The 22,322-nt window shown below is 43.5% G+C and overlaps 1 protein-coding gene and 1 long non-coding RNA gene across 11 annotated transcripts in view; one reads left to right on the plus strand and one right to left on the minus strand.

Moving 5' to 3' along the window:
• The window catches only part of SLC6A6 (solute carrier family 6 member 6), a 56,590-nt gene extending 34,323 nt beyond the window's left edge, over window positions 1-22,267 (minus strand). The window contains exons 1-4 of one of the 8 annotated variants that reach the window (XM_056501627.1): window positions 22,071-22,267; window positions 17,695-17,730; window positions 15,140-15,205; window positions 10,758-10,814 (exon numbers count right to left, since the gene is read on the minus strand). In XM_056501627.1, coding sequence (XP_056357602.1) covers window positions 10,758-10,814; window positions 15,140-15,194 — 112 coding nt within the window. In that variant the 5' untranslated portion in view covers window positions 15,195-15,205; window positions 17,695-17,730; window positions 22,071-22,267. Of the gene's footprint in view, window positions 1-10,757; window positions 10,815-15,139; window positions 15,206-17,694; window positions 17,731-21,468; window positions 21,660-22,070 lie in introns of those variants that run through there. The other 7 variants (XM_056501625.1, XM_056501628.1, XM_056501626.1 and 4 more) reach the window with 7 other exon arrangements.
• LOC130258353 (uncharacterized) lies at window positions 66-14,060 on the plus strand. Of its 3 annotated transcripts, XR_008841488.1 has the most exons (4): window positions 66-551; window positions 3,003-8,088; window positions 12,592-12,851; window positions 13,284-14,060. It is a non-coding gene; the product is annotated as an uncharacterized LOC130258353 (long non-coding RNA). The 3 variants fall into 3 exon arrangements; XR_008841487.1 differs by having other exon boundaries at window positions 12,592-14,060; XR_008841486.1 differs by lacking the exon at window positions 12,592-12,851.
• Window positions 22,268-22,322: the final 55 nt, after the last annotated feature.

Below are 22,322 nucleotides of genomic sequence, written 5' to 3' on the forward strand. Positions count from 1 at the left end.
ATGATCTGAAGAGGGACTTTAATCTCCACAACGTTAATCATTATGGCTTTCTACTGGTTTTTAAACAAGGCCATTGGTGGCTGCACGGGGTGGCACGGGCACTGCAATACCTCGTGATCAACAGCAGAGAGAGCTCACAGGAGGAGAAAGTGAATCCCAGGGTGAGGGACCATCACCACCGCAGGGGATGAAGGCAGGACACGCTCCACTAAAATGTCTCCTGTTGGTCTCTGGTAGAGGCACGGTATGAGATACAGCAGTAACAGAATAAAAATGGCAGGGCCAGCTCTCTAACAGGCTTTAGGCACTTAGTTGCTCTTGGGGATTAATTCACAGTAGCTAACTTGAGGGAGTATCATGAATGGAGATAATGGAGGTGCCTCTAAAAGGGATTCACAGCAGCCTTAACCTCCCTCACACCAAGCCCCAAACAGGAACCATCCTGCATAAACCCCTCTCTTGAGGGAGGAAAAAAAAAAAAAAAAAATGGATGCAACTGCTTTTCTTCAAAGAGTTGGTTGATGTCCTGCTGTCACTACAACAGCTACCAGGTATGCAGAAAGCTCATTTTTGCTTTCTTTTGCTATTTGTGCTGCTTGAGTCCCTATCTTTCATCTTGCAGGAGCATGTCATAACCATCAGGCAACAGGCTATTCTGGGCTGAGGAATGGAGGGCATTTGGATGGTCTCATGGAAGCTGTTCTTCACAGGGGTTATTGAAGCACTCATCAATAGAGGGAGAAAGTGTGCAAAAGAGAGAGGATCACACCTAGTGTTTAGGGTATGCTCTTATTTTTTACACAATTTTTTGGTGAACTGGTAGGACAGCCATAAACCTGCTTAAGAAGGCACAGATATATAGATTTATAGATCCCTGCAGGATTAGGTTTGAAATAGGAGCTTAACTGCTCCCTGTGGAGACTGATACTAGAAATACCCCAAAACAGAACACTGGGAACACAGACTCCCCTTATGTAAAAAAACATAAGGGGACCTGCAGCATTAGCCACCTCTAAGATTAAAAACTCTTCAGAATTGCAATTTTTTGCAATCTACTTTTATCTCGTGACACAGGGTTCTTTATTTTCCTGCCAGCTCTAATCCTCTTGCCTGGGGATTTACCGTGACCCAGGTGTTAGTCAGTTCTACCCAGAGTTTCAAGGCTGACCAGTTGATTGCATTCTGTAAACCCTGACTTGCCCTGGGACAAGATGATCATCCTGTGGTTTGTCCCAATTACCCACACACAAAACATGAAATGGTGCCTTTCCAGACTCTTTCTTTGTAACTGAGTGGAACTGCACTATAAAAAGGGACTTCTAATTTGTCTCAAGATACCCCAAATTAATGGCTGTGCCTGAAAACCTAATTAGTAAACATAAATTTTGCTTCAGCCTTAGCTGATGGATCGTGATTTCTCCCTTAGGCCATGAACCCTCACGGTCATTCTTGCTTTTGGGGTCATTTCACTGTAGGGGTGGCAGGAGATGAGCCACCAAAACTTTGGTTCAAGTCACCAGCTCTCAGCAGAGGGGCACAGTACCTATTCAAGGCTTGCACACAATTAGTAACAGCCCAGCTTTGCTGTGTACAGACTTGTTAAAATCCCAATTGTGTCTGGAGGGCCGGCAGCTGTGGCTGGCAGGCACGTACTGTCCACCAGTACCACAGGAACTGTCACTAAATGGCCACCTGGGACTGTGGTCCCAGCCCATGTCACGTCCAAGGGATGTTGGATTTATCCCCCTTTGCTGCCAACCATTGGTGTCCACCCAGCCATTCCCAATTACAGGAACTGCCTACAAAGGCTGCAAGGGTGGGGGGTACGGGCGATTCTCCCTGGCGAAGAAAAGCCAAGAAAAGTAAGTTTGTTTAGTGAAAGGCATTGTCTTTTTCCTTAATGGGGTTGGAGTTTCATTTCCTTTAGCTATGTCCCACTGGGTGAGGCTAAAATGGCTCTTAAGGGAAATAGTCTGACAGAGATGCTGAAACAATATGTTGTCACCGCCCAGGTCAGAACCAGAGAATAATAGGTTATTTTTACTGTATCACTTAGTGGGGATGGTATCCGAGATCTAAGTCCATCAGATTCCCCCAAGGAAATGTATTGTGAAAAAATGCTCTTAGAACCACACAGTCCAAAAGGAGTGATCCAAGTCTGAGGTGCATGTCTGCCTCCTGGAGACACACGTCTGCCTTCCAGGAGCCACATCTGACTGGGACAGTACCCCCTCCAGGAAGCCTCAGATGGCCCCAGGAAGCTTTGGCTTCATCTGATGAATTCAATATGGATAAATAAAAAACAGCAGTCAAGCCTGCTATTTATGGTGTGCCCCTAGGCTGAGCCCAGTCACACTGCAAGAGCCTGATCCAAGAGCAAGGGGAGAAAAAATCCAGACTGGGTTCTGGGCCAGGCCCAGAACTGCTCTCACATACACTGGTACAAACCCTCATTAACTGAGGATGGAGCAATCGATTATCAAATCCATGCTGGTAAAATATGGAAAATAGAACAAGGCATGGGCACTTTGCACTTCCCAAGTATCTGCTCACTGGGGCAGCCTGGAGGCCCTTCCACAGGAGAGCCATGTGTCTGTCCCGTGCACAAATCTCCTCAGGTGAGATACCCTGCAATAACACAGGCTCTCTTGCTGCCCCCATAACAGCAGTCTTTGGTGAAAATTCCATAAGACAGCCATAAGAGGAGAGATTTAACAGCCAGCTTGGCTTGGGCCATCCCCTGGCCTACAGCTATCAGATCTCCACATGTAGAGCCTACACCTCAGATAACCCATACCCTTTAAAAAAATACTGGTGTTGAAATGTAATCCCTCATAACATGCAGAAAAATGAGGGGTAGAGGAAGGGGGAGGCTGCACAGAGGGGGCAGATGGTGAGTGATGCCCAGGAGGGAAGGATGCCAGCTCAGCCAGGACCTGCTGGTTGTCAGAACAGACACAACTCCCAATACTGCTGAAACACTGACTTTTTTTTTTTGACAGACAACCCATGGATTACACATCTGAAAATACACTGTGTTCAGTTTTTGCTTTGGGATTACAGTAATGATCCTCTCCAAGCTTCTTACAGCCAAAGACAAGCGACCAATGCACAAAACACCTTCCAGGAGGAGCCTCGAGGACAAATCCATTGTGGATGCCACCTCATTTAAAAGTCACTAAAAATCAAACCTTTCAAACAAGTGTTTTTCCAAATGCTGATGGAAATGGGAAAATCAAAGTCTGCCTGTACACACAGATATGTGTTTGTAAATATTTACACATGCTCAAATGCACGCCCTGTCTTGCATCTGAACACCAAAACCACAGCAAAGCAGATCCTTATTTTTTGGCCAATCCATATAAACTTTTATTAAAGATTCAACATACTGAATTGTTGACTAGAATGGTAACTGAATGTGTTTTTTCCTAGCTTCTTTTCCTGTTAGAAAACTAAAAGCAAAGTACACATTCAGAGTGCCTTTGACCTTGATGGGAATGCTGCTTGAAGAATGACTGTATGGCTGTACCACTGATTTTATGGACTATTTTTGCAGTATGATGTGTATCATCATTACTTCTGCTTTCAAGGACCCTTTTCTACTAAGTTTAGCCTGTGCAGACTGTTTATCTTGAGCTTCTCAGTGCTCTCTCATCCTTTTCTGCCTCAATGACTTTTGAAAGACATCAGTTTACCACATTATAATTAATTGTTCTAACCCTGTTTAAGCTCACTGCCTCTTTAGACATTGCCATCTCTCTTATTTTTCTGTCATTTATTTTGCATCTTGCAAATTGAAGTCAGCATTCCTTTAAAAGCTGAGCTTTCCTAGAACTGCCAATCTATTCGTGCGTTGGCTCTTTTAAAAAATTCTTATTATTTTACATTCAGATTCATGAATATTTCAAAATTAGATGCCCCAATTGCTGGATCAGAGCTGGTCTTCAAATAAGCACTTCCACTTTCATTGAGAGCAATGGAAAAACTGCTATTGATTTCAACAGTAGTAGGATCAGGTCCCAAATAAAACTGCATTCATTATGTTTGGCTCATTTCCTAGGATTACTTGGAACTTTGAAAGCTGTAATTCTTGATGTTGACAGCTCTCCCTCCCTCCCAGGGCACTGTGGTTAAGCCAATCGATACATTATTAAAATAAACAGCCCCTTGATCAAACTCATGGCTTTAGTGCAAGTCTTTCTGCTCTGGGGGAAAAAAAGCCTTTAACAGCCCTCAGGGCCCCACCAGTATCCAAGGAGCACCTGACTTCACTTATTGTCCCTAATTCATATCCAAGTTCATTCTGCTTCATTGAACAAGATACCTAGGATTTCTGCAAAATAATACCACTCCCTTTACTGCACACACTGCCTCTCTTCCTCTTAAAAAGTGACTCTAAAAATTCCCTGACCTGCAGCTCACTGTTCTGTCTTTAATGGACTCCTCTTTTTCTGTATATTTTTCCCTGGGTTTGGGTTGTTATTTAAACCCTAGAATCCATTTGTCCTTTCTTCATTCTCAGTTTTCACTCCAACTTTCTCCATCTCCCTTCTCACTTCATCATTTCTTTTTCTTTCACTGTGATGCTTTTTTTAGTCTTCTAAGATTGACTGAAAAATCTGCTACTGAAAATTTTCTAGGAGGAAAATGAACTTCTTTATAAAGCTGAAGCCCACTCTGAAAGAAAAGCCCAGGGCTTAATGCAATTTCTTTTTCATCAGTTGTGGCCTGGACAAAAGGTATCTTTTTTCCCTACATGTTTTTTTTTTTCTTGCTGCTGTTTCCATTCATGCTCTTCAAATGCTTCGAATAGGCACCATGTCACAGCACTGAGCTGTTATAAAATCCTGCATCTTTGCTCAGATTTCAGCAGCAGAAAATCTGCAGTCACGTAATACTCTAGATGCTCATTTTGTTCTACTTATTTATGTCAAAGAACAAAGCAGTTCCAACTAAACCCAGAACAGGAGGAAATGAAAAACTCCTTTTCCATTGTGTGGGGTGGAAAGGAGGAAAATGAATACCCACAAATTCTAATGGATTTCAGAGGGAACATGACCCTGACCCTAAAGAGGGGCTGAGGCAAAGATGATGCTCCCCAGCCTCAGGGTGAGCCTGACTCCCCAGGAGACAGCACAGGGCAGCTGTGGCAGTCAGCAGGCAGAGCAGAGGTGTGGCACACTGAGTGACACTGGCTGTGACTCTGTCCTGCTGAATGCCCTGTGGGCAGTGTCTCCTGCATCCCAGTGTGCAACCAAGTGTCCTGCCAGAGAGCCAGGGGCTCCTGCTCTGTCCCCTCCTCAGAGAGGCAAGCCCAGGGGTTGCTCTTGCAAACACTACCAAGGGGAAGGAGAGGCAGGTTGGCAGAGGTAGAGAGAGTGAGGGGAAACTGCTCATCTTTGCACATTGTCCTGGTAACTCTGTGCAGGAGAACAAGCAGTTAAAACTTGGGTTTGTTCACGTGAAGCCAACTGCTGACCCAATTTAATGCCTCTGGGTGTGCCAGCTCACAGCCTCCTGACTGGCAACAGGCTGGAAAGAAGCACCAGCTCCCCACTGCCTCCCTGCCTGCCCCCTCTGCTCTACCAGCTCACCCACTGTGAAGGTGGAAAACCATCCCTTTACTGGGTGACACACCTCTTGAGGCTTTTGTCCTTATGAGAGGCTCCTTAACGAAATGCATTCTATCCATGTGGTGTAGCAAGCTGATGGCTTTCCAAGCAAGATGGGCATTGTTGAAGAAGATTCAACGAGTCTCAACTCTGCAGCCTCCTTGTACCCTGAAGTTATACACCTTTTGACAAGGGAACAAACATTGTTGTATATTGCTTTCAATTCTGAAGCTCTGCTTCTGAATGGATTGCAATTCCCTATCAAGCTCTAGTGTCAATTAAGTTCTCTTGCCACAAATAAACCACATCAAAATCAATTAAGGGATGCCCTTCACCCTGCTATAAAAAAAGGCAACCCCCTAAAGCTCACTAGCTTATGAACTCAAACAGTCAGTGGTATGCACTGTGCCTATTGAATTTTTTGCATGTGATTAATAGTGTATTGATCCTCTGTGACACTTCTGCAAGGCACTTGCAACACATGATAACAGCAATTTCCATGCTATGATAATGGAGCACTGTCCTCGTGCAGGGAAGAGAAACAATAAAGTAGTCATTTAGTGAGGCAAATGTGCAATAAAACATATGAATTCATTATTTCACAGTAATTCTCTTCTTGGGGATAAATCATCTCACCCTCACCTGTTTTTTCTTTCACACTAATTCTAAATTTAGCCTTAAATTCACTGAGTTTACCAAAGCTAATGTTCAGAGCTTTCTCACAATTGAGGATTACTGTACTTTTTCATTATGTTTTCTAACTAAGTAAAAAGATGGATGTGTAAGATTACACATTTTTGGAAAAACAAGTAGAGTTGTCTATACCCAGCAATGGCTTTGATCAGCTGTTGCCATACCTGCCTAGGCCACCTCCACACAAAGCCAGAGCTGTGTTTTTACTGCCTCTATCATTCATTTTAAACAATAACTGAGGACAGATTTTTATCCCACCTGTGGCAGCTGTACAAACATGTCATACAGTACCTTATTCCCAGAAATCTAGATACCCACACCATCAGTGGAAGGGAACAATCATTTCTTCTTCTTTGTTCCCGCCCCCCATCTGCCTAATACCTGATTTTTTTTATTTTTTTTTTCTAGAATACATTAATGGAAGGAAGAGTTGTGCAACATGGCACTGTGGTGGAAAGCAGCCAGCCAACCTGTACAAGGAAAACAGCTATTACACACACGATCTGCAGTGTTAGTCCCATTACAGGGCTATAAAATCCGAGCAGGTTACAAAGCCCTGAGGGCTGGGCCATGAGCACTAAAACTTAATGGTGAGAGCAAGCTACTTTTGATTTTAGCCTTGACTTCTCCTCCATGCTGGCAGTAAATATCAGCAAAAATACGACTCAGTGGCAGAAATGAGCTGTAATCTTTTAAGAAGTGGAGTATCAACCCTTTGCTGATGAACCAGGGTACTCAGGTGACTGGGGTGCTCTGCCAGGGCACCTCTGCTCACAACCATGGAAATTTCCTAAGCACCCTGAGGTTTAATTTACTGTTGTTGTTTTCTTTTCTTCAAGAGAAAAAAAAAAAAAAAAAAGGAACAAAAACTTCAGGCATATGAAGTTTCGCACAGGAAATGAAATTGAAACCACTGACACGGCAGCGCAGCAGCGTTGAGACGTGCAAAAAGAAGAAGTGGCAAAGCTGATGAACAAGCTCAGGGAGAGCACAACTTTGCAAAACAGGTTGGTGAAACATAGACTTTCACACACACACAAAAGTGAAGCTCTGTAGACACTATGATATTTATTTGCTCTCCTGCAGCTGGTGCCAGGTGCTGGCTTGCACAGCCGGACAATGGCATGTTTTGTTTAATCCCAGAACAGCCTTGGCTCTGTCTCCAGCTGCAGCCCCATCCTCTCAATTTCCCTGGCTGCCCAGAGCCACTCACTGTGCTCCTGGGGGACATTTGAGAAGGAATGCCACTATGTCCTAAAGGCCTTGCAATGGCATTATTTGATAAAAAAATTTTAAAAATCACTAATTTCATTACTGCCCATCTGCTTTGAAGTTCTGAGTTGCAAATAGAAAACCTTTGGTACTGACCACTAAACTTCTGTGCTTTTAAATATAATGTGATTCACACTGATTCCCAACCAGAGGTGTATTTTCTGTTCAGTTTTGCCATGGGTCTCTGACATTTGCTTTCACAGACCGAGAGCTGTGCTCGTTTGTATGTCAGGAGATATGAAAACCAAACAGCGCCAGAACAAATACTTCACTTTTCCAAGGAAACCAACACATAAACCACTTCTGCATACCACAGTCTGCAAAGTGCAGAGCACACACCAAGCAGGAACAAAACCCTGGGCCCACACAGTACTTGGACAAAAGCCCCACAGGAATTCACTCAAACTGCTGCCTCCAAAGGGAATTGTACTAGAGCAAAGGCTGACTCCAGTACAAGACACGAGTACCTGCAGTCCCACCTTCTTACCAGGGTCAATCCCACAGGTTACAGGTACTTGTTTACTTGTTTTTCTGTTGGCTTTTGCAGTAAGCTTCCCTAAACATAGCATGACAATATGTGAATAGCCTGAGTATTTTTCTCCATCTCATCTTTTCAAACAAAAAGCTGGTGGTTTCATTGAAGATTACTTTTATAGTCCTGGCCTGACTACTGTAAACTGAACTTACTCCTGTTACCAGCTGAGGATTTTTCTTAGTGCAATTTCATCTTTGCAAACACACTTAAATAGAATACCAATATGGCACATTAACTTCAATTTCTAAAGCTGTCTTCATCATGATGACAATTATTTTTCACTACTTGGTTTTCTTATGCAAAAGTTAATAATAGACAGGTGGGAAATTGCTTGCATTTCCACTATAAACAACAGGCTCCTGACAAAAAGCTGAGATAGCAACAAAAACACTTCTAACTAATGGTAGAAAGTGAGAGATTTCCTTTGCTTGACTTGTCTGAATTGTTGGAGGTGACCTGTACAAGAGCTACATGAACTTGTGATAGTTTTACAGAAGAAGAAATCACCTAGGTCATTCAAAGTCAGATATACTGCTTGAAGTTCCACATTTGGATATTATCTGCCCATGAAATTTGACTTGTAACCTATGGCTTGTGTACTGCACAAAGAGTGGAGGAGAAAGGAACTTCAACCCTACTGAGAAAGTGTCTTCCATTGCTGTATTCCCTCTAGCTGGCACAAAACCCTTTTCACACTTGAAAGAACAGTGCTCTGCATCATTTAAGCAGGATCTGTATGAGGTGAGAGTATTTGTGGTTACAGAAGAGGGAGGGCAGCAATGAAAGCAAGTCTATCCTGTTAAATCTTGATTTTAGAATCCTGCCTTGTTTAAAGGGGGACAACAAAAACTTTTGGTTGCTCGTATTTAGTCTTTCTTCAATCCATTATGGTAGCCCCATTTGTAAACTTTACTTTTGATAGAACCTGATGGGAAATCAGATGTTTGCATAAGCAATATACTTCTTGCTGATAAAGTAGAGAGATGGAGAAAAAGCACCCTATCTTGTAAGACTTGAAAGAGAAACTACGAAATATTCCCATTTCTTTTCCCCACTGAGGGAGTTTTGAAGGGGTTTTTTTTTTCCTTAGAATAGCTACATCATTGCTCACAATCCCCTAGGCTGCTATGGAATCTGAGTGTGATCTGGCTTTCAGCACAATTAAAACAACATTGCAGTGACAAAGGGTGTTTTTTGGCTAACATATGGGCAGACCATGAAAATTTGCTAGCCGATGGAGCTGGCAGATGCCCGTGCACGTCCCAGCTCTGTGGCAGACAGCTGCAGGGCTGGGAGGGCCCTGAGCTGAGCAGCAGATGCTCTGTGCAGCATTAACTCCCTCACGTGGTTACGGCTGCATGAGGAAACCAGCACGTAACGGCCCAGCCAGGGCACTTGGTGACTCAATCCTAAATACCCCAAAGCTCCCTTCAGAGCTGCTGGAGAATGACATTTGTCACTGAAAAGGAAAAAAAAAGGCGATATTTGCTTTTCAATTCTTATCATCACGATATAATTGTGCTTTGAACTTTTCAATTGATGACTTCAATTGGAACTTATTGAAGATTTGAAGAGAACTCAAGTGAAATCCTATTACAAATTCCAAATAGTTTCAGAGATACCCAAATTTCAACTATTAACTCATCTGAGGTCACCATTTACATCTTGATATTGTTCCCATGTAAGTAAAACCTCTGTCACCTCACTGACCTTCAGGAGGTCTCTCCTGTTCTGTGCAGGTCCAAGTGAGAGTGAAAATGACAGGGAGTGAGGAGTTAATGACAGGCACAGCACCACGGCTGAATCAGGACAGGAAGTGGGTATTAAACAGAACCATAAAGTAATTCAGGTTAGAAGGGATTTCTGGAGGTCACACAGCCCAGCCTTCTCAAAGAAGGGCCAGTATCAAAATCAGACTGGTTTGCTGATGGTCTGGTCAAGCTCTGGCCAACAGTGGAGACCACACAATCCCTGTGTCCCACCGCCTCACTCTGCTCAGGATGAACATTTATTCCATATAAACAATCTGAATGGTTCTACTGGACAAAGAAAGAAGATGAGGAGGAAAAGGGAGAGGAGGATTAATACAGAATGACAAGGTGATACCAAATGGAAGGCTCACTCTTCACTCTTCTGGTACTGCACACATACAATGCAAGCAGCTGGAAATCTAAGGATACTGAGGGGGTGTGTGGTGAGTCACAAATGGGTAAGCTCCAGGTTAAGTACAAAATAAGCAACAGTCCCTTTTATTGTCAGAGAAAAACATATTCCTTTAAGAAAACCAAACAAAAAGCCCTACTGAGTGCTGCAGTGCATGCCAAGCAATTATTACTTTCCACAATGTGTCCTGTGACTCACTGTGCCACAATGAACTGGCATATGGTGCTCATTCAGGGTATATAACTCACACATTAGCTCTGAAGAGCTAATAGTTACTTGGACTCCAGTTAATTTTGGAGGTTTTTAATTTCCCCATGGCAATGCAATAAATGTCATGCTTATTATTGTATTATTATTATTGTAAAAAAATGTTTTTAGTGGCAGGCAAGTGTCATTAATGCCTCAAATCTCTCATATGCAATGGAAATCAATTCAGACAAACTCTGGCATGCGAAAGCACATAAATAATTGGTAAATACTACCTGTGGTCTTCTGGGTCCAGATATGACTGATGCCAAGAGCAATCAACTCCTTTTTGGCTGCAAAGGATAGGAGGGCACTCAATACCTTGCAGGAGGCACTCAGTACCTGGCAAAAATCAAGCTTTCTGTGTGCCAGCTCCCCATGAAAGAGAAAACCATGAAGCACGTGCAACAGAAAAGGTTCTTCTCTTGCAAGGGAAGGCAATCTCCTAGAGAGACACAGAGCCAGCTCTCTGTAGGGTGCCAAATACTCTTCTGGGCTGGAAAGGGGGCACTTTCTCTTATAAAAGGAGACATAAAAAGTAACAAAGCTTCTCCCTTTGAGTGAGTCTGCCCAAGAGCACTACACTAGAAATAGAGTTTTTATCATGAAGAAAAACATCAGAGATGCTTAAAGTAGCAAAAGAAACTGAGTGCAATTACAAGAAAATTGTTCTCCTGTGATCAAGATGCCCCAAATGAGCCCAGGCTGCACCATGACTTGTGAGTACAATCAAGAAAACCTGGCTTCAGAGTGCTAAATGGAGCTTTCCACCATGCCCAGATGACTTCATGGGGGTAAGAATCCTGTAGAAGTGAGGTCTACTTAACACTTGTCTACATTTGACAAAAATACACTGAAGCCAGTGCTATTCATTAGCAAAAGTGGATCAGAAAGACGGGAATGACTAATTCAGATTTTGTCCATGTAGGGACTCAGAGCTACAGCAGAAGTGTATGGGCTTGAAGGCCAACAGGGCTGATTCCTGAAAAAGGGAGCTGACTTTTGACATCATTTACACAATAAAGCAATAGCAATGCTACTGGAATCACAAAACTATGCTGGAATAAATCAGCTGAGAATTATATCCTGAATTTGTGTGTCTTTGAGCTAATTCCACAGGTATCAAACAACATTAAGAGCTCAAATGTGACTTGGAAGGCAAAACATAAACACTTCAGCCTAAAGCTCTGCTGCTCCTGATCCCCAAGGACACAATTATTCCTTCAGTGCTTTCCTGTATAGGCCAAGTGCAATGATTACCAATACAAATATTTTTTCCCTGTGTTTTTGCTTTACAAAATGTAAATTTGGACTGTGTCATCTCAGTTGTTTTCTTTAGCTTTTAGCACAGCAGTGATGGAAGAATATGGCCATGATTTTACCATGAATGATGATGGGTAATAAGGACCTGTTCTGCCTATTTCCTCACCTTTAATCTCTTTAACTCTTTAGTTGGGTGGGAAATAGCTGAAATTGTGCCTGAACCAAGACTCCCAGAGTTTGACCTGCATTTTTTTGTTACTGCTCTGCAGGTTCTTTGCTGATGGTCACAATATATTCTCCATCTCCTCATAGATATCTTTGATTTATTAAAAGATTTGTTGCATCTCACTCAGGTACCTTCCTCTAGGAATTATTAGAGAAAGGGCAAAAATTAATGGCAAAAATCTACTTAATCACTTAAAAATTAAGTAGAGCTCAAGTCTTTTTCCAATCAAAATTTGTATTCATCTATGCAAAAATGCTGAAGTCTTCATTTCACCCAAGGAGATAAAACCAGCATTTAGGTAATAACCATCTTCTCCTCAATGCAATGACCCTCCTGCCAGAGAAGGAAATGCTGCCCTTCTTCAGATACCAAATGTTCATTCTCTTGTTGGCTAATTCATTTCAGTGTTAGCTAGATTTTCATTATAGAATATTATTTGTAGCTGCTGTTTTCATAAAGCAGCTGTAATAAACAAGTGAGATTTATGTTCCTTTTTAAATTGCTCGAAATAATTAGCGCTGTTAAATTTAGACTCTGAAAAAAATCTACTGATTTTTCTATTTTTTTTTAAATAAATACAGAAGCTACAAAGCAATCTACCACCACCAGTCAGGCCTGGGTCAGAATAGTATGCATGCCATAGCAGCCAAAATGTGTTTCAGATGAGGAAATAATCTATGTTCTCCAGACAACCTTTTAAAGGTAAATGATGGTTTTGCTGAATGAAATGTTTGAACAACTGCATTGTATGTTATTTTTCTCCAGTCTAAATGCAGACAGGACTTAATTTTATTCCTGTGCAGGTGCAAATGGGCACCCTGGATGGATGTGGATCACACTGGTGAGTTCAGTGGAAAGCAGGATCAATACTGAGACCCAGATTCAGACCAGAATTTTGCAGCTGCTTGCTACCTTGATTCATGCTGCATCTAAAAGCCCTGACCCAGGTCAGATATTCAGATACCAAACTCAGAGCTTGTGGTTTGCCCTCACCTCTGCATCATTTACTTTTTCCACTCATTGCCCCTCAACCACAGCTTGCTGTATTGACAGTGCAGACACTTATTTAGAATAAGTAAACACGGTGCCCTCTCCAGCCCAATCTGACTGTTCCACAGCTGGTGCTGCACTGCAGAGCCTGATCCAACAACCCTGCTTCGTGACAGCACTGAACAAACATCCTCTAAAAAGCTTTCCACTCCTAGTTGGGGTTTTTTTGGTTGGTTGGTCAGTTCTGTGACTCATCAGCCTTAGAGTATTTTCCTTGGTGCAGGTGCCACCACCTCAGCTGTCCAGGTTTCCTCAGTGCAGGGGAAGACAAGATGAAATCCCAGGGGCCAGGGCAGAACTGTAACAGTTCTGCAAGAGAGATGTCCAGCAGATGTTCAGCTGACTACAACCCCAGGAGAGGTGAGGAAAAGAGGATCTGCTGTGGGAAAGACCACATCATGCCATGCATAGAAGAGGTACAGAAACAATATTCTTACTGCATAATGAGGAAAGGTACAAAATTAAGACAAGGAGAAGGCTAAACCTACCAGTTCTTATGAACTTTTTTAACAACAGGAAGGAAAATCAGGGAAGATATACAAATAAGAATGATGAAGCTGCGAAAGGAGTCTGGACTAACATGCAAAAGACAACTGTAACAGATATCAAAATATTAAAATTTCAAGTACTTTTCTCTATATATGGTAAAACAGCAACAAATTCTATGTAAATGATGAAATCCCAGGGCATTAAAATAAATAATGGCATACTGTTTCAAAATGTTCCTGGATAAAGTAAATGGCATGCAATGGGATGGGGATTTAGTGTTAGGAACTATAAACCCAACATCCCAGGAGAGCAGTAACACTGCCTGAGGAGCAGCTAGCAAAGTCATTAATTCAAGAAGAACCTAAAGGTGATTGCAGGTAAGATCAGCCAAGTAATAGAGTTTCTCTGTGTGATGCCTCTGAATGGTGCAGAAGGGTCAAAGGCTAAGATATTTCTGGATGTGGACAAGGGAAGGGAAGATATGGAAATCTAAAGCATAATGCTATGTCAAAACAGCCACAGTGAACAAATTATGAATTGTTCAAGTCTCCACAGATTATCTCCACAGGAGATAGAGAAATTAAAGGAAATACAAATAAGGACAACAAAAGTGATCTAAGGAGAGAGTAAGAGAGCTAAAATTAATATGTTCTATAAATGAGAAGACTCCTGGGCTGAGATCCAGCTATAAATACCTTCCAGGTATGTGTGTAGAGGAAGGTAATTAATCTAGCTCAAAAGATAGTAGGACAAGAAGCAATTGCTTGAATGTAGGAATGGAAAAATTCAGGATATATAATAAGAAAAAGATTTTTTGAACAGACACATCTGCTCAACAAGGCAGATTCCCAAGGTGAGAGCTAAGGCACACTTACTGTATGCAGAACAGATTTTATAAGGATGGGGCTCTGGGAAATTTTGCCATCACAACTTTCTACTGTCCAAAAAGGTCACCAATTTACTGATCTTTTAGGTGCCTTCTTTTATGGGTTATCTTCAAGACTGCTTCTCTATTTAAAACCGCCCCCCCCCAAAAAAAAACAGCACTCAACCTATACATCCAGGTAGTGACAATACATCCACACCAGAGCTCAGACTGAGGTGTGCAGCACTCCAAGGTGCATGGAGAACCTCTCTGCCTCTCTTCTGGCTATGCAGAGGTGTGGACAGTGTGAGTCTGTTGGATGCTGGGCATGAGAGTGTCAGCAAGAACAAAAACACTGACCCAGACCTCAGATTATTCTGAGTATCTCAACATTGAGGTCAAAGGTTAAAGTGGGAACTACCTCTTGTAATACTCATGGTCTTCCTCAGCCTTGTGTTAAGACTCCTACACAGAAGCTTTCAATTTCACTGCATAAATTATGTACTTTGATTTATGATTAGCTGAAAACCAATGCTAGCAGTGTTTTACAACTCTTAGGAGCTCTAAATATAAAATAAATAAGAATATAAAATAAAATCCCTAAAACATTTGCAGCAGACCTTACCATATTCAATGACAAACGGGTACACACAAATGTGAGGAATATAAAACCCAAGTACCCTTAATACCCTCCCTTAAACAAATCCCATCCCAACTGCACTCACCAATCGGGACTTCTGTCCCCTCCTCAATGTAGATGGGCAGTGGTGATTCCTCCATAGGATGAGGCACTGATGGAAAGTAATGAATTGTGGTAGTATTTGTCACAAAGTGACTAAAATAAGATGGTCCCTTTCTTATCATTACATCTACATGTGGCTGGTTACTGTCACAAAGAGCCCCTTCTCAAAGTGGTCACCTCCTGTCACAGAGACTGGCCCAGGGCTGAGGGGTCAATCCTGCTGAGCATTCACTGCCACAGGAGTCGGCTCTGTCTGAGCAGGGCCTGGGAGAGATCCCTGTCCTGGATGCTCCACCATCCTGCCACTTCACTATAACCTCAGTACTCCCATCCCTGGAGCTCAGCTCTCTTTTGGAAACTCCCACCGTTGTAGAAGCCAAGGGAAGGCAATGCACAGACAGGCACAAACAGAGTTATGGAGTCAAAGTCATAATATTCCATGCACAGAACCAGAGGAGAGAGGCTCTGATGCTCAAAGCTTGCCATTAGCTGTTGAAAAGCCATAGCAGGTGATGGAAGGCTGCACTGCAAATGGCCTCTGGACCACTGACTTTTCATTACTCATTTTAGAGTGTATGCATTGGAATTAGGAATTTTCTTTGGGATACTGCAATCTCCAAGCAAAGCTCTCCAGATCTGCACTGTGTGGTTATTCTGCAGTTTCCAGACACTGCACAGTCACTGCTCTAGGGTTTGTCTGTTTGGGTTCTTTGTTTGGGAGCTTCTTCCCATAAAGGGGTTTTTGCTTCACCTTTTCCCCTTTATAATCTCAGGGAAGCAGACGCTTCACAGGATTTTCAAGAGATTTATATTTCCCATTCTAGAATTAAAAAATAATGAGCTACAAATGTCGAAAATGTTCATACTCAAAAAACCTAGTGGATTTTTTCTTCTCTGTTACCTTTTAGAAATGATGATGTACCTTCTCAAAGATATAAATGCCTAACCTAGTCTCAGCTAGCATTCCCAGCAGCAGCAAAGGAGGATTCTTTAATCCTTTGTGGGGTATCCTTCACTTAGTACTGGATTTTTTTGGGGTTTGGGTTTTGTTTTTTTTTCAAAATATTGTCTAATCCATAAAACCAGCCAAAGAACACTTGTGGTTTAAAGCTATTAAATAAAACATCTAACAATTCTTCTGCTAGCAACACAACTGGAAAAAGGAGTGTTTTCAACAGATGCTTGACTAGCAACAGGTACAACGTGAGCCCCACGCTGGTGTTTTGCAGGATGCAGAGGGCTGGCAGCTCCTGCCCCTCTGCCAGCCCACCCCTCGCTCGCGAGGATGATGAAGGGAAGCACAGGGCAGAGGAAGAGCAGAACACAGTGCCTACAGAACTACCGTCCAAGCCACAGAAATCATGGTCTACCGGGACGCCTTGCGCAAGCCACTTTTATCTACAAGCTGAACTAACATTCCAGCTCAACAATAGCAAAAAAACATTTGTTACCACACGGCATTTTGCTACATATTAACCAGCAAGTTGCTACGCAAGCATAATGGAGTGCTGCAATTCTGAGATACATGTTGTTAAAAAAAAAAATAAAAAAATTGACTTATGGGAGATGAGCCTGAGGTGAGTGCTGGTGGGCTTGCCATGCCACTGGACACAGTACATGCTGGGAAGTTATGCAAAGCAGGCCCTGCATTGGGAACAATGCAGTCATTTTCCTTGCTAAGCTAATTGTGCATAAAGGCAATAAGAGTCTTCGCCTATGCAGCCCTGTAAAACATTTGATCAGATTTATTTACTAGGAAGAAATACCAGAATAGAGCTTTCTATGCCACTCAACAGTTTTCAAAGCTGAGATATATGATTAAAAAAGCAGGTCGCTAGATGGTGTGGAAAAAACCTGTTGTGGTTTTATGACATGCAGCTCTCTGTGTCTCACGAAGAATACTTTAAGAGGCTCCCCCAGACAGAGAGCCAGGCTGGAGCCAAATGCTTCCACAAAACATTTGCAATATTATCCACCAAAGGCTGTGGCATCTACTCTGACTTTAATGGGCATCACCATAGGTTGTAGAGAAGGCCTGGAACACCTGGAGGCTGTTTGAGGCCAGCTACACGTACAGACACCCTCTTACCCACACAAACACATGCACACACTTGCACACAACAAATGGCTCTAAGGGCAGAACTTGGATTCTGTAGGATCCAAGGCAGAAAAGCTGACTGCCACAGCACTTGGGCACCAAGGACTCTGGGGTGCTAAATCAAGCTCACACTTATGTGTCTCCTCTCCTCTCCATTTTAACATTATCCCCCCAGGATTTACACACCAACTTGATGGGCATGCTGCTTAAATGTCTGCAAAGCGCTTTGCAACGTTTTCTAAATTCTGTGGAGATACACACATAAGAACTGCACAGAGAGATTTAAGATATCAGTTACTGAGCATTATTGCTGTATAACTATTTTTACATGCTCTGTAGTTGATTTCTGCAAACAGATGGTAAGTGTTCAGTATTTGAATGTTTTAATGAGCTTTTTAAGCCTTTTTGTAATTTCATAAACAAGCGTAAATAACACTTACATGAAGAAGAATCTCTGCTGAATGTATTTTCTTTTCCTGTTTGAAAAAAAAAAGAGAGAAAAAGAAAAGGAAAAAATATTTTAAAGGAAAAAAATGGGTCCAGCAAAATAAGTCAGACATGTTTCAATGCTATAATGCACTGTGTTTTCTGAATTTCATCAGTAAAAACTTCACTGAATGTCAAAACAGGACACATTTCTGGTATGTTTCATCCTATGTAGGACATCACAGGAGATATGACTATATCCCTCTAAACAGCAGGACAATTACACTGCAGCAGTGAAATAAAATACAAATGCCATGTGATCTGGATCAAAAAATGAAAAAAAATAAAAGAAATTTTAACTACATTCTAGCTCACAGATAACCTCATGGCTTGTTCTCCTACCTATGGACGTGGGACTTACACCAATGCCATGAAGCTGAGCCACCTTCCTGCTGCATTTTGGCACTGCAGGGCTGTTTTTCCATGCCAGTGCTCAAGCACTGGCTGCATTCAAGCCCAGGTTGGGCAGCCACAGCAGCCTTGGAGTCTGTGACAGTTCTGAGTGACAGAGAACCACAACAGGAAGCCCAGCAACTGCTCAAATGCAGAACCTTTCCAAGAGGCCTCACCAGGCACCTCCTGTGGCCGTGGGACTGCCACCCTGCTGCCACCCACCCAAAGCTTCCTGGCATTTGCTTCACACCCCCCTTCCACCAGCAGAGCTGGTGGCTTCAGTGGATGCTCTTGGAACAGGGTTTGGGGCTGGTACTGAATGGCTTTTTGCTGGTGTAACTCTGGATATGTTAAAAAAACAGAGAGACTCACACCAGCCACAGTTTCAGAGTCATGGACTGGCAGCACAGCAGCCAGTTTTTGGGAAAAAACCTGCAACAGCAGGTTTTTTGGTAAGAAAGGACTCGGAAGAGTACCATGTTCAGTTAATTTTGTACTGTATTACCTTGTATCAATATTAGCTACTATGTAAGCAATTTAGAGGGTTTTTCCTGAAATTTACATGCCTTGGGATGATACTCAACTCACACAAATCAATTAAATCCATTGCACTACAACAGCTGAGAGTTCAGCTAAATAGGCATGTATGGAAGAAATTCAACAAATATTAAATCACTGAATTTTCATCCTCATGCTTTTCTTCTAAGGGCCAAGGATCCAATTCTCCAAGCAGCCCCCCTAGAGTGCCATTAGAATAAATTTTACTTCTGTGTATAGAGCTCTTACTGGAGTAGACACAGGATTACTTTTTAAAAAAACTAACCCTGATCCATTCTGGTCATGTAAATTAAATTAGTGATGAAAAGAAGTCGAAGGCACTAATCCGACCGGGTAATCTATTCAAAGCTTCACTTCTTAAATGATCTACAATTTGTCCATATGACCAATCAAATAAACATTACTTACAAAAGACTGTAACTACCATGGCATTCCCATCCATTTTTAAGTGTTGTAATATGCTCAAATATAAAAGGAACTAATCAGCATAATCTTTCCAGAGTTGTTTGCCAGCATGATTATAACCCCACGTAGGGCACCACTGCAGGGACTCCCCTTACTGGTGGAACTGGCAGCACTGCCATTGGGCCACTGGTGCAACACTGTCCCACTGCCCACTGGACAAAAACATGGGGCACTGGAAAATGCAGAAGGAACAAAATTAAAATAACGGGGTTGCTGCTTAGCCTTGATATGCATTGATGAAAATCCTAGGAATACCACAGCAAAGTGCCCAAGAGTCTCTTTGGAAACATCCAGCCCATAGGACCTGGCTGGAAGCCACTAAGATGCTCTAAGGGTATTGATTAAAGAAAACCCTCACTGAAATATTAGCAATGATTAGCTGTAGAACAAGGTCCTCACCGAGGCTTTGCAAACATCACTCAGGCATGGGAGGTTTCCCAAGCACTCTGCAGTAAGAGCAAGCCAACCTAAAGCATCTTCCTAGTTTTCCAGTGCAATGTGGCACCTCTTTTCTGCCAGCATTTCACGCTGACTGGAAAACCCTGCCACTGCCCCAACATTTCACCTCTGACATGAAAGCTCCAGGCAACCCATCCAAAAGCTCCACATTCAACACTACCAATGAAGAGCTGTATGACAAATTTTGGCCCTGGTTAGAGCAAAAGAAAATAAAGCAGAAGTCAGTAGCATTTGAAAGATTCCAGATTTCTATCAGATTCCAGAGCAAGATTCCTTAAGCAAACGAACCAGGATTTGGACGCAGCACCCCTGAGCATGCACCCACCTCCTCGGGGCCTATAGATATCACAGTGCCACCTGCGATCTCCTGCCTTTTGCCAAGAATGACAGAAAATACCCCTCCCAGTGAGAGCAGCGGGTTAATAAATGACAGGGAGAGCGGCCTTTCCTCTCCCGGCCGCGGGTCGGGGTCCGGGCAGCAGCGCCAGGGGAAAGGCGTCTGTCGCCCTCCAGTGGGAGCTGCCTCAGGACACCAAGGGCAGAAGGGGAAGGGACAGGGGTGAAAGGCAAATAAAGAGAAACAGACAAAATAACAACATGCAAAGCACCTAAGACAGTTGACGGGGAACAGGAAGATACTATCTCTGAAAGCACCAAAAATAAAGTTTCCCATGTCAGTTTAACCAGGGTAACACAGACATCCTCCTTCCACACTTGTGCTTCAGGCTTGTTCCGGGTGAGGGACACTGTCACTGTCACGCTGCTGGCTGCCTCAGCTGCTCACACATTTTGCTTATAAAAAAACCCCCAATAACCTTCAAGGAAACCTTTCCCTAACACTTGTGGCAAAGGTAGGCAATGCCAGAAAGCAGTCAGCTCGGCTGAACGCAGACCCAGAGGTAAACACGCGGCTGTCAACAACCATGAGAGCCCTCACCAAAGCCTCTCCCATCTAAATTCCACAGCAGCAGGTTTTAACGGGCTGATTTACCCTCAAACCCAAAGCCATAAAATCTAAACCGGTAGCAACTGTCATCCGAGCCCTGAATTACACAGCCGATGACATGTGTCCCCGTCAGGACTGCCTCACTGTTTTGCTAGTCCAAAACTCAAAACATTTTCACATGCAAGCAATAAAAAAAAATGCAGTTACCAAAATAGCACTATCAACGTAACCAGCTCCTCTCGGCACATTTTCTTAATGCCTTTCCCAATACGGTTAAAAAACATGAGAACTAATCAAAAACCTCCCTCTTTACACCTTGGCACAAACTGTGCTGGAATAAATGTGGGATTGTATTTTTTCATGTTTATCTGGATCCTCTCCCACTACTTTTTCCTTTTTTTTTTTTTTAATTTTCATCTGTGCTTCCCTTTAAACATAGTTCTTACTAAACAGCAGCGATCAGCTTTTACAATTTCTAAATACCAAGTTTTGCCACTCTTGGAGCTGCCTAAGGACAACACAGCTTGCCTTCAGTGTCATAAATAACATACTCTGCACATTTCTTCGCCTGGGTGAAATAAATTCTCCCATGCTCTTATATGGAAAGCTTGTGAGTCCTCCCACATACCTCCTGCTATAATACCAGGCAGCAATGGGCATTCATTATCTAAAAGCCAGCGGGTGAATTTTGGATCCAAGTTACCCCCAGACTAACCCAGAATTATCACCCCTTTGCACCACGCTGAGCTTGGTAACCTGCCCTGTGTAGTCCCTGTGTTTTATTTCCAAGCCCCATCACTACTTTGATTTCGGCATGTCAAGAACCCACAAAATAAAAGGAAAACGAGGGGAATAAAAAGGAAAATGAGGGAAATAACAAGAAAGCATCAGCAGCAGTATTACCCACCAGGTAGGCCCATTAGCATCAGATGTAGCACTGCCTGTACCAGTCTCTTCACTCGAGGTTAGCGCACGGCAGACAGAGAAAGCACAGCGGGGAGGGGTGGGAAGGAGAGAAAAAATGGGCAAAAATACCCGGGGAGAGAAGCGTGCGCCGTCGATGTGCTGGAGGACCGCCAAGGGAGAATGTTATCGCCAAAAAAAGTTAACGCAAGGTGTGGGGGTGTGTGGGGTAAATAACCGCTGGGGAGGAAAAACACCGCCGAGGTAATGCGAGAGCTGGGGAGGAGGGGGCTTCGAGGAGAAGGATGAATTAATAAATAAATGGAAAGGGGGAAGGGAAAGCGCGCCCAGGGGCACCCCGAGTCGAGGCGGACAAAGGGAGGACGATGCCGCCGCCACCGGCCCGGCTCGGTTCGGCTCCGCTGGGCGCGGAGCGGCCGCCCCTTTGTTCGTCGCGGCAGCGAGGGGTGACCCGCGCCGCGCCAGCCCCGCCACCGCTACAGCCACCGGCAGTACCGGCACCGCCACCGGCAGCACCGGCAGCACCGGCAGCAGCGGCAGCAGCAGCACTGGCCCCACCGCCCGCCCGCCCGCGAGTGCCGGTACCTGTGTCCGCTGGCCGCGGTGCCTGCGCGCCGCTGCGCCCCTGCGGCGCGTCCGGCGGAGCGGTGCGGCGCGACTAGCAGCGCCGAGCAGGAGGAAACGGTAATTTATAAGCGCTTTCTTCCTGACCTCTCGTGTCTGTTGTCTAATGAGGGAGCTTTGAGCATCACCCATCCTGCTGAGTGGAAAAACACCGGCACGGCCTCTTCTTTGCTGGGGAGGGGGGAGCCTAAAGGAAGGGGTGTGGGGGAGGAG

Source organism: Oenanthe melanoleuca, chromosome 12, assembly GCF_029582105.1.
Source record: "Oenanthe melanoleuca isolate GR-GAL-2019-014 chromosome 12, OMel1.0, whole genome shotgun sequence".
NCBI lineage: Eukaryota > Metazoa > Chordata > Aves > Passeriformes > Muscicapidae > Oenanthe > Oenanthe melanoleuca.